Source organism: Bombina bombina, chromosome 5, assembly GCF_027579735.1.
Source record: "Bombina bombina isolate aBomBom1 chromosome 5, aBomBom1.pri, whole genome shotgun sequence".
NCBI classification, from domain to species: Eukaryota; Metazoa; Chordata; class Amphibia; order Anura; family Bombinatoridae; genus Bombina; species Bombina bombina.
The window spans coordinates 239,409,197-239,429,159 of NC_069503.1; the positions used below are offsets into that span (position 1 = coordinate 239,409,197).

Genomic DNA, 19,963 nt, shown 5'->3' on the forward strand with positions numbered 1-19,963 from the left:
GCCCCACAGATGCTCAATAGGGTTTAGGTCTGGAGACATGCTTGACCAGTCCATCACCTTTACCCTCAACTTCTTTAGCAAGGTATGTAGCAAGGCAGTGGTCATCTTGGAGGTGTGTTTGAGGTCGCTATCATGTTGGAATACTGCCCATTCTCCGAAGGGAGGGGATCATGCTCTGCTTCAGTATGTCACAGTACATGTTGGCATTCATGGTTCCCTCAGTGAACTGTAGCTCCTCAGTGCCGGCAGCACTCATGCAGGCCCAGACCATGACACTCCTACCACCATGCTTGACTGTAGGCAAGACACACTTGTCTTTGTATTCCTCACCTGGTTGCCGCCACACACACTTGACACCATCTGAACCAAATAAGTTTATCTTGGTCTCATCGGACCACAGGACATGGTTCCAGTAATCCATGTCCTTAGTCTGCTTGTCTTCAGCAAACTGTTTGTGGGCTTTCTTGTGTATCATCTTTAGAAGAGACTTCCTTCTGGGACGACAGCCATGCAGACCAATTTGATGCAGTGTGGTCTGAGCACTGACAGGCTGACCCCCCCCCACCCCTTAAACCTCTGCAGCAATGCTGGCAGCACTCATACATCTATTTCCCAAAGGCAACCTCTAGATATGATGCTGGGTACGTGCACTCAACCTCTTTGGTCAACCATGGCGAAGCCTGTTCTAAGTGGAACCTGTCCTGTGAAACCACTGTATGGTCTTGCCCACTGTGCTGCAGCTCAGTTTCAGGGTCTTGGCAATCTTCTTATAGCCTAGGCCATCTTTATGTAGAGCAACAATTCTTTTTTTTCAGATCCACAGACAGAGTTCTTTGCCATGAAGTGCCATGTTGAACTTCCAGTGACCAGATTGAGAGAGTGTGAGAGCTATAACACCAAATTTAACACACCCAAGACCTTGTAACACTAACGAATCACATGACACCTTGGATGGAAAATGGCTAATTGAGCCCAATTTGGACATTTCCACTTAGGGGTGTACTCACTTTTGTTCTCAACGTTTTAGACATTAATGGCTGTGTGTTGAGACAGTACATTTACACTGATATACAGGGTCTACATTTAATACTTTACATTGTAGCAAAGTGTAATTTCTTCAGTGTTGTCACATGAAAAGATACAATAAAATATTTACAAAAATGTGAGGGGTGTACTCACTTTTGTGGGATACTGTGTATATATATATATATATATATATATATATAGATAAATAGAAATTATTGCACAGGCAATTAGCACACCTAGGCAAGTATCCGCGCTTGGAGACAGTACATTTACACTGTTATACAGGCCGTACATTGTAGCAAAGTGTCATTTCTTCAGTATTGTCACATAAAAGAATTTAATAAAATATTTACAAAAATGTGAGGGGTGTACTCACTTTTGTGGGATACTGTGTGTGTGTGTGTGTGTGTGTATATATATCTAGGCAAGTATTCCCGCTTGCCTTTACCCATTAAAACTTCATATACATTGTTACCAATGCACAAGAGGATTCTGTGTAAGGTATTTGAAGCAAAAACCTCTCAAGGTTTTTGCTTTAAATACTGCTGCACCCACCCACACTGCACCCACCCACACAGTGGTCCTCTAATGTGGGTGGGTGCAGCAAATACAAAAATCACTATGACACAGCTGTTTCATTCTTATTAGAACTCATTAGTAGTAGATAGATTTTTGATTGCTGCTAGGTAAAGCTCATTCTAGGGCAAAATCAAAATTCATTAAAATTATGGTGGATAAAAGCATGAGATTAAAGTCCACCATACCACAAAAGTAAATATTTAGAAATTATTGCACAGGCAATTAGCACATCTTGGCAAGTATCCCTGCTTGCCTTTACCCAGTAAAACTCCATATACATTTCTCTCTCAGCTAGAATCATGTTAATCAAGTCCATTCTCCTACCACAATTAATATATCTTCTTCAAAGTCTCCCTCTTTTTGTCTCTAATAAAGACTTAAGGTTGTTCAATAAACATTGCCTCTCTTTTGTTTGGTCTAAGAAAAGGCATTATTTATCTCGAACAAAACTGCATCAGTTATCAGAATTTTGAGGATTTGCTCTCCCTGATATAAAGTGGTATAACATTGCTATACTTGCACGCTTTGCTGTTGACTGGGTTACAGATACTATCTACTTCACAAATCAACAAATTGAAGAATATGTGGTCACCCCTCTTTCACTCAAAGCTATATTCATTGCCCAGCTGCCCAGCTACCACCATATGTTAAAAAAATGCTTGCAATCCACAATGTGGTAACAGCCTGGCAAAAACTATGTATTGCACTAGATATAGACTATCATGTATCCTCATATTTACCTATTAGAGGTAATAACCTGTTCCCACCAGGTTTGACCTCTGAAGTTTTCAGGAAATGGGAAGAGAAAGGTTTGATTTTTGTTTCACAACTATGTGATAATGAGTGTAAAGTTAGAATGTTTGAGGACATTTTCTATGCATATAACCTACCAAATCATAATTTTTTTGCTTATCTACAAGTTAGGCATTTTATCAATGGATTTCCGAATGTTGGAACAGGCTACGCTAATTTTGGCGAACTTAAAGATTATATAATCTTACATAAAAATAGCATTCATACTATTTCGTTGATATACAATATACTAATGTCCAAACAAGGTCAATTGGTGCTGGAGGCTTTAGTTGACTATTGGCGCCCCTATTTTCAAGAGATAACACTGGAAAAGGTTAAAACTAGTATTAAACGAGTAAGAGAGGCTAAAATACCTACCTCTTGGAAAGAATCTCATATCAAGATAATTAATAATTCATATATTACGCCGAAAATACTAGCTAAATGGTCGCATAATATTGTTGGTGATTGCGATAAATGTAAGAAATCAAATGCTGATCTGTTACATTGTATCTGGTTTTGTCCTAAACTTCGACAATTCTGGGCCAAAGTCTCATATTGGCTAACTACGATCTTACAAATGAATATTACCTTAGATATATTTCAGATTTTCTTTCTAACTGATGAGACCACTATAACATTTTATAAAATAGTTGATATATCAATCTTATTAGGCCGCAATTTAATTCTTCGGTGCTGGAAGAAGAAGACAGCTCCTCCATTTACAGTATTTAAGCAGGCAGTGTTATCACAAATTATGTTTGAACAAATAAACAAGAATGAACTGCTTGACAGTCAGATCCGAGCATTCTTTGATAAATGGCTCACCTTAATATTGGAACAACCTAGTAATATACAATTCTCTTTAACAAAATGCTTCCATAAATCAGATTTTTTTGGAACGTTAGTCCTAAATAATATCTTCCCCTTCCCTTGGCATTAATAATATAGTTTGAAGCGAGTGGGTGCAGTCAGGTTTCCCTCCCATCCCTCCCTTCCCCCCTCCTTTTTTTTTTTTTCTTTTCCTTATTCTATTTAGGTAAATTAGGAAATGCAGCACAAGTGTACATTAAGAAATGTTTAAGATTATACAATTATACGATAAGTTTATTTGTGGTACAAATATTGTCTATCTATCTGAAATTAATGGAAGGTTTTGTTTTTTTCCTTTTCTTTTTCTGTTGTTAATATCTTGCCACAATTGATGGATAATTCTCTGTTATGATTATGATATTCTGTTGATATTGTTTTATGTTTTGTATTGTATTTTGTGTTCGGAAATAAAAAAAAAGATATATAAAAAAAAACAAAAAAAAACTCCATATACATTGTTACCAATGCACAAAAGGATTCTGGGTACGATATGCAAATTAGATATGCAACCTCTCAAGCTTTTAAAGCAAGCAGGGATACTTGCCTAGATGTGCTAGTTGCCTGTGCAATCATTTCTATTGGTTTACTTTTGCAATACCATATAGCAATACTTGAAATATCATTCCTCATTACTCAGAAGAAAATAGATATATAGAGCTATAGATATAAGTTTGAGGAAACATTTTTCACATTCAACTTGTAATATGAGTGCAAGAATAGGAGCACTATTGAACTTGACTGGTGTTAGCGCTAAATAGCGCTAATATTTTTGTGCTCCATTTGCAATCTAGCCCAATGTGTTTTCTGGTCTAAAAAACAGAAATTGTGATTAGTTCAACATTGAAATGTGCCTATTGGTGGTCAAAAACACACCAATAAATGTCAGATGATTAATTGTGATCAACTTCTTAATTAGCAAGACTGTACTGAAAGAAATCCAGTATGTATATGTTCTAAAATGATTTATACCGTTTCTGCTGTGCTTTACTTGCATATCTGTAAATTACTTAGAGCTAGATTACAAGCGCCATGCTAACAGTTACACACAAGCAATATCTTGTTTAGCAAGACTAAGTGCATCAGATGTAGAGCTCGTATTAAAAGTTGAAAGTAAACACGTTCTCTTAAGTGCAATTGAAGTTACCGTGTGTCGGTATAGGGCGTCCTGAGAGCTGTGGTTAACTCTTTTGCGAAACAAAGAATTGTCAATAAAACAAATCAAAAATACATTTAAAAGTACAGTTACACTCATGATAACACTACCTAATAAAAACTATTTAACAAAAATTGCACAAAAATATTATAAGGCAAAGGTCATAGAGATACATACATATACATGCCTAAATATGTATGTATATACTGTATATATATATATATACATATATACACATATATATATATATATATATATATATATATATATATATGTATATATATATATATATATATATATTTTAATAAATTTGTATATGTTCAAGCATACTCATTGAGGATATCTCTGTTACAAATATAGTGTGGGTGTTGTATATTGTGCGGCCTGTGTTCCACTTTAGCTCTCAAGATTGTGTAGAGCTCTTTCTTTTTAAGATTATATATATGTTGGGACTGCTAGCACATATCACTGTACCCCTATAAGCATTCTGAGTGCCCCCTAGCCCCAGTATCTATCTATCTATCTATATGTATGTCTATGTAAATATGTATTTATATGTGTATATATGTATTTACAGACATAGAGTATATATATATATATATATATATATATATATATATATATATACACATACATATAAATAGATATGTACACATACATTTTCATAAATATAGGAGTGTATTGGAGCCATTTGCAAGTTTGCATATTTAATAAAGGGTTATACTGTGTATTTACTGTAAATATTTCACATTCCAATGTTCTTCACATAGGGGAATATTCACATTTTCTTCATTAGAAGCACACGATTCGGTTATTCTCTCCCCTCTCTATACGTGTTGCAGTCAGATACCACCCCCTGGCTCCCCAACTCAATTTTTAGATCACTTTGCTGCCTGGCTTCCTTATTTCCTTTCCTCAGACACCCCTGCCCTCATTCTTGGCGACTTTAACATCCCTCTTGACAATCCCACTGCCTCCTCTGCAAAACCACTTCCTCTTTCTGCCTGTCACAATGGACTGACTCTCCCACTCACAAAGATGGTCATTCCCTTGATCTGACTTTCACCTATCAATGCACTCTTTCAAATTTTACAAACTCCCCTTTTCCTCTCTTTGACCATCATCTCCTAACTTGCAACATCACTTCCCTACCTGCAGCTCCCCCTCCCTCTACCCCTCACACCAAACTTCACAGAAGCACTAAGTCACTAGATCTGCATCAGCTCGCTAGATCTCTCAAACCTCTCCTCTCATCCATCACCTCCTTTTCCTGCCCTGACCAATCTATCTGCCAGTATAATTCCACCCTTACATCGGTCATTGACACTCTGGCCCCTCCAACCTTAGCTCAGAAACCACACTCTCATCCTCAGCCCTGGCATACTCCTCTGACATGATACCTTTGCAGATGCTCCCGTACTGCTGAGCCACACTGGAGGAAATCTCGGAGTTCAGCTGACTTTCTTCACTCCAAGTTCATTCTGAACTCCAACTATTCTGCCCTTAATCTTTATAAGCAACAATATTTTTCCAATCTCATCTCTACTCTTTCCTCTAACCCTAAACGTCTGTTCTCCACATTCAACACTCTTCTCCGCCCACCCCCATCTCCTAACACAACCTCTCTCTCAGCTCAAGATTTTGTCAGCCATTTCAACAACAAAATTGACTCCATCAGAAGTGAAATCAGCTCTCAACATACTTCCAATCTCCCACCCCCTCAAAAGCTCAAGATCACCCAAAACCCAAATATCCAAAAATGCAGCTCTTTTGCCCCTGTTAACGAGGATGAAGTTTCTGCCCTTATACTGTCCTCCCACCTCACTACCTGTCCCCTCAACCCCATCCCCTCACAGCTACTCCCCTCCCTCTCTTCTACCCTCACCCCCATACTCACACACATTTTCAACCTCTCCCTCAACACTGGTATTTTTCCCTCATCTCTAAAACATGCACTGGTCACACCTATCCTCAAAAAACCTTCCCTCGATCCAACCTTCCCTTCCAACTACCGCCATATTTCACTACTCCCTCTTGCCTCAAAGCTCCTCGAAAAGCTAGTTTATGTACGTCTATCCCATTTCCTTACACTAAACTTTCTTCTTGACCCACTGCAATCTGGATTTCGTTCCCATCACTCTACAGAGACAGCAATTGTCAAAGTTACCAATGACCTACTTACAGCAAAATCCAAAGGCCACTTCTCTCTGCTTATCCTCCTTGACCTGTCTGAAGCCTTTGACACTGTTGACCACCCTCTTCTGCTCCAAACCCTCCAATCCTTCGGCATCTGTGACACAGCTCTCTTGTGGTTCTCTTCTTACCTGACTAACCATACATTTAGTGTAGCCTTCTCCGGAGCATCCTCTTCCCCGTTACCACTTTCTGTTGGGGTACCTCAAGGCTCTGTCCTTGGTCCCCTTCTCTTTTCAATCTACACGTCATCACTAGGTTCCTTAATAAAGTCCCATGGGTTTCAATACCATTTGTATGCCGATGACACCCAAATCTACCTCTCTGCACCAGACCTTCCTCCTTCCTTACTAACCCGTGTAACTAACTGTCTTTCTCACATCTCATCTTAGATGTCCTCTCACTACCTTAAGCTAAATCTCTCCAAAACTGAACTCCTTATTTTTCCCCCTTCTTCCAATGTCTCCACCCCCAACATTTCTATAACTGTTGATAATTCCATCATTACCCCTACCCCACACGCCCGATGTCTTGGGGTCACACTTGACTCAGATCTTTCCTTCACTCCTCACATTCAGTCCTGGGCTAAAGCCTGCCACTTCCACCTTAAAAACATCGTTAAAATTAGACATTTCCTTACACAAGATACAACCAAGATTTTAATCCACTCTCTCATCCTTTCCTGCCTCGACTACTGCAACTCCGTCCTCTCTGGTCTACCTAGCTGCCGCATAGCTCCTTTACAATTCATCTTTCTTACTCGTCGCTCTTCATCTGCTGCACCTCTCTGCCAATCCCTTCACTAGCTTCCTCTTGCCTCTTGGATTAAACATAAAATCCTCACCCTGACATATAAAGCTCTGAACTGCACTGCTCCCCCCTACATCTCTGAACTTGTCTCTATATACTCTCCCTCCCGTCCCCTTCGATCAGCTCAGGATCTCCTCCTTTCCTCCTCTCTTGTTACTTCCTCACATTCCCGTTTACAGGACTTCTCCATACTGGCCCCCATCTTATGGAATTCCCTGCCTCGCTCCATAAGACTCTCCCCTAGTTTTAACAGCTTCAAGCACTCCCTAAAACTCTACTATTCAGGGATGCATACAACCAACACTAACCTTTCCTAACTCCATTGCTTTCCCCTTGAACCCCTTAGAATGTAAGCATATGGGCCCAGCCATTTACAGATCACTTCATAAGAGCCGACTACAACAGTAAAACTCTCAGCAGGGCCCTTTACCCACTTGACCCCTACAAAAGCTATCCTGTACACCGACTATGTTTACAGCGCTGCAGAATATGTTGGCGCTCTACAAATACCTGATAATAATAATCATAATAAAGTATCTATAAATAGATATTCCTTTAAATATCTGTAAATATCTATACTTATATATAATCATTTATATATATTGTATAGATATATATTGTAGCAAAATACAATCATATATATGTAGAATTATGTATTTATGTATTTATGAATAAATAGAACATATTCTGCTACTTGAAGAACATTGGAATGTGAAATAGTTTTCCCACTTTTTTGCTCCATTGACTTCTATACGTTAAATATACGTTAATGCGGTCACAATATTCACTTTAGTTTTTGTACCTATCTGGTAAGCGTGTGAGAGAAAACTTTTTACTTTCATCTTGTAACATGAGCGCTACCCAACGCATGCAAAAAACTTACTTCTAGCAGAGTTTGCGCGCGAGCGGGAGCGTTATACTGCTCCACTCTTAATCTGGCTCTATCTGTTTTATTAATACAACATTTGATACAAAATCAGAAAAAATTAAGAAATGGAAAACTTAGCGTTATGGTTCAATAAGTATGTTTTTTTATGATGCCTTTCTAAAAATATTGTTATGAATTTGAATTAGAATGTATGCTGATGCTATATGGCGCCCATTTAACAAGCTCCATAGTGAGCTTCTGGGCACGTGTTTCTGGCGAGCCTTCAGACTCGCCAGAAACAGCAGTTATGAAGCAGCGGTCACAAAGACCGCTGCTCCATAACCTGTCCGCCTGCTCTGAGCAGGCGGACAGACATCGCCGGAAATCAAGCCGATCGAGTATGATCGGGTTGATTGACATCTCCCTGCTGGCGGCCCATTGGCCGCGAGTCTGCAGGGGGCGGTGTTGCACCAGCTGGTGCAATGCTGAATACGGAGAGAGTATTGCTCTCCGTATTCAGCGAGGTCTGGCGGATCTGTTCTGCACTGTCGGATCAGGTCCAGCAGACTTTGTTAAATAGAGGCCTATGCCTTCAGATTTTTTTAATTTGAATTTTTTTTTTTTTTAGATTTGACTCTGTAAGAAATAAAGTTTGGGTTGCAGCATTTGGAGTGATTTCTTCTGGATTAGCCGTGCTTAGTAGTTTTGGTCTGTTGCTGTTTTGTGGAGTTCCCTTTGTCATAACAGTAGCTAATGCCCCATTTCTTATTCTAGGTAAGTGCTGAAAAGGTTCATCAAAAATTATTACAAAACGAAATATTTGCATTACTCTTACAGATCATGGAAGCTAAATGTTTGGAATTCCTTATAAACTATACAGCAACAGAACCTCAATTAATTAATCAAAAATAAAGGAAAAACCTGAAAAAGAAAAAGAGTAAAAAAAAAAAGGGCTAGATTTAGAACCAGGCAGTGTGTGACCATTAACTGTTCAAGCAAGTTACTAAGTTTTAGTCTACAGGTAGGATATAGTATTCAGGGCAGTATCTATACCTATATAAGGAATGTAAAAAAGCATGCAAAAAGCAATCAAGTCAGCCAAAATTGAAAGAATAATTGTAAAGGACTCTAAGTCAAACCCTAAAAAGTTTTTTAAGTATATAAATGGTAAAACATCTCTAAGAAGAATAATATAGGTACATTAAAATGTGAGAATTGTAGCATGATTAACAGTTCTTTTCTATAGTGTACACAAAAGAAGAACCAATGGGAGATGCATTGAAACAAACTAGAACATACAAACCCGTACCAATAGCTGGGTTATCTCTAGAGGGTATCAGGGAAACGATGGATACTATTAAGGTAAATAAAACGCCAGATTCAGATGGAATATACCCAAAGGTTTTAAGGGAATTTAGTACTTTTATAGCCAAACATCTATTCTTAATTTCTCAAGACTCATTATCCTCAGGCATAGTACCCCAGTACGGATTTAAAGCTAATGTGGTGCCACATTTTAAAAAGGGAAACAGGGCTGATCTAGGAAGCTATAGACCAGTTAGTCTGACATCAGTAGTGGGCAAGATACTTGAAGGGATCATATGGGATTATATTGATAAGTAAATTAATGCAAACATGATTATGAGTTCAAATCAGCATGGATTAATGAGAAATTGATCATTTCATACTATTTGAATTAGATTCTATGAGGAAGTAAGCTAAAATATAGATAAAAGGGAATCAGTTAGTGTTATAAACTTGGATTTTGAAAGGACTTTTGATACAGTACTATATGAGAGATTATTGTACAAAATGAAAGAACTGGGAATAGCTGAAAATGTGAGCTCATGGTTAAATAACTGGATAAAAGACAGGGAGCTATGAGTAGTTGTGTAAAAATATACAGGCAACCTATTATTCAAATGGAACTAGACTTAGCAAAACACATGAGGAAAGGGATTCGGGTGTACTTATAGATAACAAACAAAAAATGAGTGCACAATGCAGTACAGCAGCTTCTAAAGCTAATACAATACTAGCATGTATTTAAAAAGGCATTGAAGCAAGGGAGGAAAGCTACATTTTTAGAATCATTTCAGAGATGGCCACAAAACTAATAAGGGGAATGAAGAATTTAAACTATGAGGAGAAGTTAGCCAAACTGGGTCTGTTTTCTTTAGGAAAAAGGCACTTAAGAGGTGAATAACTTTATATAAATAAATTCAAGACCTATGTACAGAGTTGGTGGAAGCGCTGTTTTTTCCAAGGAAATTGATTGTGACAAGAGTTCACAATTTAAAACTGGAGGAAAGTAGATTTAATTGCCAGCAATGTAAACGTCTCTTCACTGTAAGAGCAATTAAATTGTTTAACTTATTGTCTAAGAAGGTAGTGAATACCAATACTTCAGATACATTTAAAAATGGCTTTAGATACATTTCTGGCTAGAAACTTAATTCATGGATATAATTTATTGTTTTAAATGGGTCACCTTTTTAATGGGATTAAGTTAAACTCAATTGGAGCTTTTATTGTAAATCAGGTAGGATCTGTATAGGTTGAACTCAATCGACTTTTGTCTTCTTTCAACCTCAACTACTATGTATATATATTTTACAAAAAATATATTAATTTATATATAGAATTGTATATTTAAAAAAAAAAAAGTTTTGTAAATGAAGAACATACGGCCAGATTACGAGTTTTGCGATAACAGGGGTGCAGTGCTAATTTGCAGATTATTCTCACCGCTCACTTCCCTACAGCGCTGGTATTACAGGTTTTTATAAACCTAGCGTTAAAAGGCAAGAAGTGAGCGTAGAGCAAAATTGTGCTCCACACTGCACTCCAATACAAGCGCTGCTTAAGTCAGCGGTGAGCTGGTTGTACGTGCTCGTGCACGATTTCCCCATAGACATCAATGTGGAGAGCCGGCTGAGAAAAAGTCTAACACCTGCAAAAAAGCAGCGTTTAGCTCATTAACGAAGCCAAATTGATTCCTATGGGGAAACACATTTTATGTTTACACCTAACACCCTAACATGAACCCCGAGTCTAAACACCCCTAATCTTACACTTATTAACCCCTAATCTGCTGCCCCTGACATAGCTGACACCTACATTATATTTATTAACCCCTAATCTGCCGCTCCGGACATCGCCGCCACCTACATTATACTTATTAACCCCCTAATCTGCTGCCCCCAACATCGCTGACACCTACATTATATTTATTAACCCCTAATCTCCCTCCCCCAATGTCGCCGCAACCTACCTACATTTATTAACCCCTAATCTGCCGCCCCCAACGTCGCCGCCACTATTCTAAATTTATTAACCCCTAAACCTAAGTCTAACCCTAACACCCCCTAACTTAAATATAATTTAAATAAATCTAAATAAAATTACTATCATTAACTAAATTATTCTGATTTAAAACTAAATACTTACCTGTAAAATAAACCGTAAGCTTGCTACAATATAACTAATAGTTACATTGTATCTTGCTTAGGGTTTATTTTTATTTTACAGGCAAGTTTGTATTTATTTTAACTAGGTAGAATAGTTACTAAATAGTTATTAACTATTTACTCACTATCTAGCTAAAATAAATACAAATTTACCTGTAAAATAAAACCTAACCTAAGTTACACTAACACCTAACACTACACTACAATTAAATAAATTACCTAAATTAAATACAATTAAATAAATCAAATACAATTAGCTAAATTACTAAAAAAAAAAACCCCACTAAATTACAGAAAATAAAAAACAAATTACAAGATCTTTAAACTAATTACACTTAATCTAATAGCCCTATGAAAATAAAAAAAAGTCCACCAAAAATAAAAAAACCCTAGCCTAAACTAAACTACCAATAGCCCTTAAAAGGGCCTTTTGCAGGGCATTGCCCCCAAGAAATCAGCTCTTTTACCTGTAAAAAATAATACACACAACCACCCCAACAGTAAAACCCTCCACCTACACAACCAACCCCCAAAATAAAACCCTAACTAAAAAAACCTAAGCTCCCCATTGCCCTGAAAAGGGCATTTGGATGGGCATTGCCCTTAAAAGGGCATTTATCTCTATTGTGGCCCAAAGCCCTACCTAAAAATAAAACCCACCCAATACACCCTTAAAAAATCACTAACCCCGAAGATCCACTTACTGGGAGAAGTCTTCATCCAAGTGGCAAGATGTCCTCAACGAAGCCGTCAGAAGTGGTCCTCCAGACGGGCAGAAGTGGTCCTCCAGACAGGCAGAAGTCTTCATCCATACGGCATCTTCTATCTTCATCAGCCAATAGGATTGAGCTCGCATTCTATTGGCTGATTGGAACAGCCAATAGAATACAAGCTCAATCCTATTGGCTGATTGGATCAGCCAATAGGATTGAAGTTCAATCCTATTGGCTGATTGCAACAGCCAATAGGATTTTTTCAACCTTAATTCCGATTGGCTGATAGAATTCTATCAGCCAATAAGAATCTAAGGGACGCCATTTTGGATGATGTCACTTAAAGGCATCTTCATTTGTCGGGTAGTCGTAGTTGGAAGAGGATGCTCATCACCGGATGTCTTGAAGATGGACTCACTCCGCGTCGGAAGGATGAAGATAGAAAATGCCATCTGGATGAAGACTTCTGCCCGTCTGGAGGACCACTTCTGCCAGCTTCGTTGAGGACATCTTGCCACTTGGATGAAGACTTCTCCCGGTAAGTGGATCTTAGGGGGTTAGTGTTAGGATTTTTTAAGGGTGTATTGGGTGGGTTTTATTTTTAGGTTAGGGCTTTGGGCCGCAATAGAGCTAAATGCCCTTTTAAGGGTAATGCCCATCCAAATGCCCTTTTCAGGGCAATGGGGTGCTTAGGTTTTTTTAGTTAGGGTTTTATTTGGGGGGTTGGTTGTGTGGGTGGTGGGTTTTACTGTTGGGGGGTTGTGTGTATTTTTTTACAGGTAAAAGAGCTGATTTCTTGGGGGCAATGACCTGCAAAAGGCCCTTTTAAGGGCTATTGGTAGTTTAGTTTAGGTTAGGTTTTTTTTATTTTGGGTGTTTTTTTTTTTATTTTGATAGGGCTATTAGATTAGGTGTAATTAGATTAAAGATCTTGTAATTTGTTTTTTATTTTCTGTAATTTAGTGTTTTTTGTTGTAATTTAGCTAATTGTATTTGATTTATTTAATTGTATTTAATTTAGGTCATTTATTTAATTGTAGTGTAGTGTTAGGTGTTAGTGTAACTTAGGTTAGGTTATATTTTACAGGTAAATTTGTATTTATTTTAGCTAGGTAGTTAACAAATAGTTAATAACTATTTAGTAACTATTCTACCTAGTTAAAATAAATACAAACTTGCCTGTGAAATAAAAATAAACCCTAAGCTAGCTACAATGTAACTATTAGTTATATTGTAGCTAGCTTAGGGTTTATTAAATAGGTAAGTATTTAGTTTTAAATAGGGATTATTTAGTTATTAATAGTATGTTTTCTTTAGATTTATTTTAATTATATTTAAGTTTGGGGGTGTTAGGGTTAGGGTTAGACTTAGGTTTAGGGGTTAATAACTTTAGTATAGTGGCGGTGACGTTGGGGGCGGCAGATTAGGGGTTAATAAATGTAGGTAGGTGGCGGTGATGTTAGGGGTTGCAGATTAGGGGTTAATAATATTTAACTAGTGTTTGTGGGGCGGGAGTGCGGCAGTTTAGGGGTTAATATGTTTATTCTAGTGGCGACGATGTCTGGAGCGGCAGATTAGGGGTTAATAATTTTATTATACTGTTTGCGATGCGGGAGGGCCTCGGTTTAGGGGTTAATAGGTAGTTTATGGGTGTTAGTGTACTTTTTCGCACTTTAGTTATGAGTTTTATGCTACAGCTTTGTATTGTAAAACTCATAACTACTGACTTTAAAATACCTTAGGAATCTTGACAAGATAGGGTGTACCACTCACTTTTTGGCCTCCCAGGACAAACTTGTAATACCGGCGCTATGCAAGTCCCATTGAAAAAAGCCTTTACTAAATTTACGTAAGTTGCTTTGCGTTCAGGCCAAAAAAGTGTTCAGGTGCCCCTAAACCTGCAAGACTCGTAATATCAGCGGGCGTGAAAAAGCAGCGTTAGGACCTGTTAACACTGCTTTTTCATGTTACCGCAAAACTAGTAATCTAGCCGATTGGTATATGAAGTATTCCTAATGCACCTTTGACTTTTTTAGTGCACCCCATTGAAGTCTATGAGGAAAGGGAGTCAGCGTGGTCACAATATCTGAACTCCAGGTGTTAGTGTGCATGAGACTGTTTTGCTCACTAAATTTTACTTTCAGCTTTTAATTCCAGTGCTAACATAGGAATGCTATTGATTTACCTGGAGTGTTTTCTGTTGTTGCTCCCTTCCATTCCTTGCCATGTTGTAAAGCTATCCTATAAACATTGGAGCAGCACAATTTTTTTAAAATGATTTTAGGATAACAAAGATGATGCATTTTAAATTTAAATTAGATGATTAATAGGGGTAGATTTAACAAGCAGTGGGTGCTGCTTTCTACACCCAAAGTTTAATGATCACCTGAAACGTAAGTTAAGAAGCAGGGGTTGTAAGACCGCTGCTCCTTAACTTCTTTGCCACCTTTTAGATGGCGAACTGCAATCATCATCATGATTGACACTACCTGCAAGCGGCCAATTGGCCGTGAATGTGCAGGGGGCATCATTGCACAAGCATTTCACAAGAAATGTATGCTGTCGGCATTTAGCTATGTTGGACGGACATGATTCGTTACAGCGAATCATGTCTGCCTAGCACTTTTTAAATCTACCCTAATATCCCTTTCTGCAATGATGATGTTGGGTGCAGAAGATTTATATACAAGTAGCCTGTATATGTAAATAATCTGTAAAGTAAATTATTATTTATCAGAAAGTCAGATACTCAATATAAACAAAAATCTTCTATTCTTGTAATTGTCCCTAAATATTCCTAAATATTAATTTAGTTTATTGATAAAGAGTCCTTTTTAGGAATTCCTTTAATTCCTTATAGAAAATATTTAACTCTTTATAAAAATATATTTTTTTACATTTTTACAGGTGTTGGTGTAGATGACATGTTCATCATGATTTCAAACTGGCAACATACAAAGGTTAAAAGCAAAGTAGAAGAACGAATGGCAGATACATATGCAGAAGCAGCTGTCTCAGTGACAATCACAACTCTAACAGATGTCTTAGCTTTCTACATAGGGATAATGACTTCTTTTCAGTCAGTGAAATCCTTTTGTATCTATACTGGAACTGCCATATTATTTTGTTTCTTCTATAACATCACCTGTTTTGGGGCTTTCCTGGCACTAAATGGTAGACGAGAGGAGAGTAATAGACATTGGATGATTTGTACAGAAATGAAAGATCACGCTGATAGTGAGCGTTCTTCTGTATACAACGCATGCTGTGTTGGGGGATCCTATGACCAGGTTACTTCTACGGAGATTGACCATCCAATGACTCTGTTCTTCCGTAAGTATTATGGGCCTTTCCTTACAAACATCTGGACCAAGATAATTGTGATTATATTATATTGTGGATATTTGGCCAGCAGCATTTACGGATGTTTTTATGTCAAAGAAGGAATTAACCTGCGTAATGTGGCTCCTGACAATTCATATGTAGCTCCATTTTATGATAAAGAAGAATTGTACTTTTCATACTATGGTCCTAGAGTTATGGTTATTATTACTGAACAAACAGAATACTGGAATTTAGAAACCCAGGACAAAATTGAAAGCTGCATGGAAAGCTTTGAAAACAATTCTTATGTTGACAAAACACTATCTGAGTCATGGTTGAGAATCTTTGTAGATGCTGCTGAGAAGATTAAATTGGATATAAGCACCCATGATTTATTTGTTAAATATTTAATTGCATTTTCTGTTTATGCACCAAATTATATACCAGATGTTGAAATGAAATCGAAGGACATCATAGCATCCCGCTTTTTCATTCAGACTGTAAATGTAACTACAGCAGTTGATCAGAAAGAATTATTAAACCAGCTTCGAGACATAGCAAGTAGATGTGACATTCCACTACTAGTGTATCATCCAGCGTTTATTTACTTTGATCAATTTGCAGTGATAATCCAGACTACTATTGCAAACGTCCTTATTGCTGCAGCTGCAATGTTTATTATCTCAATATTGTTAATTCCCAATCTTCTCTGTGCATTATGGGTGACATTTTCTATTGCTTCTATTATAGTTGGTGTTACAGGATTCATGACTTACTGGGATGTTAACTTAGATTCTATATCAATGATCAATCTTGTTATTTGCATTGGGTTCTCTGTTGACTTTTCAGCTCATATTTCATATGCGTTTGTTTCTAATGTAAAATCCAGTGTAAACAACAAAATTATTGATGCTTTACATTCTCTTGGATATCCCATTGTACAAGGAGCGTTATCAACAGTTTTGGGTGTGATAGTACTTTCTGCAGCAGGAAGTTACATTTTTAGAACATTTTTCAAGATTATGTTCCTTGTTATTTCATTTGGAGCACTCCATGGTTTAGTTTTTCTTCCAGTGTTTTTACCGGTTTTGGGCAGTTGTTGCACAAAATGCTTTAACACTGTAAAAGCTAGAAATGACATAAATGAGTTAGAGACTTTAAATGCTCCTGAACGTTTAGAAAACACACTAGATACAAATGTTTGAAAGCCTATAAACTTAAGCAAAATTAGCACCTTTTATGAAAATATATATTTTATACATACTGTAACAGAAAGTCTGCTTTGGTGATAGGGGACTGTATATTAGACCAGGTTTAATAAATTACACTTTGCCATTTTGCTAAAAAAATGATAAGTGCTTGTGTTGTATTAGTGTGAAATAAAAACTGTGTTTTGGGGCCCTGAGGAGTATTTGGAGAGCAGGTGGGACAGTGCTCCAATAGCTGTAGAAGCCAACTAAACTGAGGTGTGGCTCATGAATACTGCTTCTGGGTTTTAAAAGGGAAGGACAGGAGGACTGGTGTGCTGTGTGGTTAAATAGTTATAGCATACGTTGTCGGCATTTATCATTGCACAAGCATTTCGCTAGAAATGTTTGTGCAATGTTGCCCCCTGCTAGTAGGGGATGTCAATCAACCCAATCGTATGCAATCGGGCTGATTGCTGTATGCCGCCTCAGAGGTAGTCGACTTGTGAAGGCTCGCACAAAAACAGAGGCATTGCATCCCATTCGGGAGTTGATAAATCGGCCTCTTATTCTGAATATTCAGGGAAATTCTTTTAATAAAATAATCGTTGGCTGCAATATTTAGTAGTCGTTTAAAACACAATGAATACTGAATTTCCGCTAAACATTTACATTTGTTTTTGTTAAACTAATGTAAATGTTTCAAGGGTACAGGGGAAAAGTTCACCTGTAGCTACAAAACTGACCTTAATGTGCTCCAGAGAGCATGGACAGCGCGCTAAGGTGAATGTTAACAATTTTAAAACAAAAAAATGAATAAAGTAAATGAATAAATACTGATACTAAGATTTTTGTCTATATTTTTTGTTTTCTTTATTTTTGTTGGTGTATTCATTCAGATTTTTTTTTTAAAGAATGCCCCTTCCTAAAAAGGCTAAGAAGTTTTGCTGCAATTGTTTGCTGATATGAAGGACATTTGATTTTGTTGCTTTTTTTAAATCTTGCACAGAGAATTAACTTATTTTCTTGCCCTTTTTTGTAAACAAACCGTATGCTGTTGATAAACTGGAAAAAATAAAGTTTTGAAAACTGAAACAATATTGTCCTGTGTTGCATACAGTATAAACCTTAGAAGACAGTGGTTTGCCAAAGATCTGTGTTACATATGGTATAGAAGATGGGCCCCCACATTTTATATTTGTGGGTATTATAATTTAGATTAGAGAAAACTCTAAGTACAAAAAATAGAGTAGTAATAATATGATAATAATATGATTCACAATAGTGTAGTATGCCAATGTAGAGAATTACCAAAAAGGAAAGTACTCACACGATATGTAGCATTCAGACAGTTTATTGAAGACACTGGATTTCACCTCCTTCATGTAAAAGTATAGCAATATTAAACTTTAGTTTATTCAATGCATTTCAGCGGTATTGTACGCCTTCTTCAAGAGCTTAAAACCTTGATAAATAGCTATGATTACTTCTGCTTCCATAGGGGTTTATATACGTAGATTTATCGCCATCACCTCTGATGTTCAATCAGTTGCTGGACAGAGAATATTATAGTATAGCACATAAAAAGTTTAAAAACTAAAATTACAGTAAATTATACTTTCAAAAATTAATTACAAGTTAAAATGCTAAAACAACAAAAACACAAGCGCATCCGAGATTCACTGTATCTTTCTTTATTATTTTAAAATAAAGCCATAAAAATATACACTTACAAGATAAGTGCAAATTATGTGCACATAAAGTTTAAAGTTGCTCTGCGGTCCCAACCCAAGCCTCAGTATCTGGTCTTTGTAATGGGAGCTGTATGTCCGCTCTCCTATCTTTATTCCTCCAGCTTAGTGATTCAGCAAATCCGGTATTGTTTCACCGGTGGGGCACGATTGTCCTGTCAGTAAGCAAGGTTTGTTCAACTTTTTCTCCCGAACGCGTTTCATTCACTCTCGGGTGAACTTTCTCAACGGGCTATTTGTAGTATACCAAATGACGTGTATTTGTGGATTAATTTATATAGGGCGTACTAAACGTAAAATAAAAAGGAGAGTCTATGAACATTTGAACAATATAAAAAATGGTTTAGAAGGCCATAGTGTTTCCCATCATTGTAAATTAAAACATCAGTGTAGTAGTGTAGGAATTACATTCAAAGTGTTGGAACATGTTACTAGTGATAATCAGGGCAATCGCCTATTAAAACTTAGAAAAGCTGAAACCAAGTGGATTCACCAATTAGGAAGTTTAAGCCCTAGAGGATTAAACATAGAAATTGATCTTCAAGCTTTTATGGTATAGTGTAATATATGTCTGTCCCACAAAATAGGTAAAGAGCAGTTTAGTGTTAATCTATAGTAATTACTAGTTTTTTAATATTTTTTTAATATTTTTAAAATTTTAAATAAAAGGAAACATGAATAAATTTAGCATAATTTAATTATAAGTTTATCTAATCGTATCTTATTGTATAGAATGGTTTGTCTTTTAGGGATTTTTAATATCATAATGAAGTTTAATTAATATTAATCAAATTGCATCTTTTTAAATGTGTTTGTTAAATTATTATTTTTTGAAGGTTATGAATTGATTTATAATTCTATTATTCTGTAAAGGGATTTTAAGCATTTCTTGGAGAAAGTTGATTGTAGGTATTAATAGCGTTTAATGTGGAATTGATTTGATGTTATATAACACAGAGCGAGACATATGAACAGTTTCTTATAAATTATAAATGATTCATCTTACTAATATAAATGTTTTAGGATAAGTTACAGTTTAACATCTGCAGAGCACTTATACTGATGTAATGTCAGATCTACCGCAACTAACTCTGATACATTGTACTTGTGAGTAATATGACACCAACCAATGAGAGCCAAACCCGGTAAATTTAAAGCTCACAACAACAGCTGTTCAACATGCAAAGCCCGTTGAGAAAGTTCACCCGAGAGTGAATGAAACGC

The 19,963-nt window shown here is 36.8% G+C and overlaps 1 protein-coding gene across 1 annotated transcript in view; it reads left to right on the forward strand.

Annotated features, from left to right (window-relative positions):
* The window catches only part of LOC128660200 (patched domain-containing protein 3), a 190,050-nt gene extending 171,964 nt beyond the window's left edge, over positions 1-18,086 (forward strand). The window contains exons 5-6 of the mRNA XM_053713900.1: positions 8,923-9,068; positions 15,385-18,086. Coding sequence (XP_053569875.1) covers positions 8,923-9,068; positions 15,385-17,006 — 1,768 coding nt within the window. The 3' untranslated portion in view covers positions 17,007-18,086. The remainder of the gene's footprint in view (positions 1-8,922; positions 9,069-15,384) is intronic.
* Positions 18,087-19,963: the final 1,877 nt, after the last annotated feature.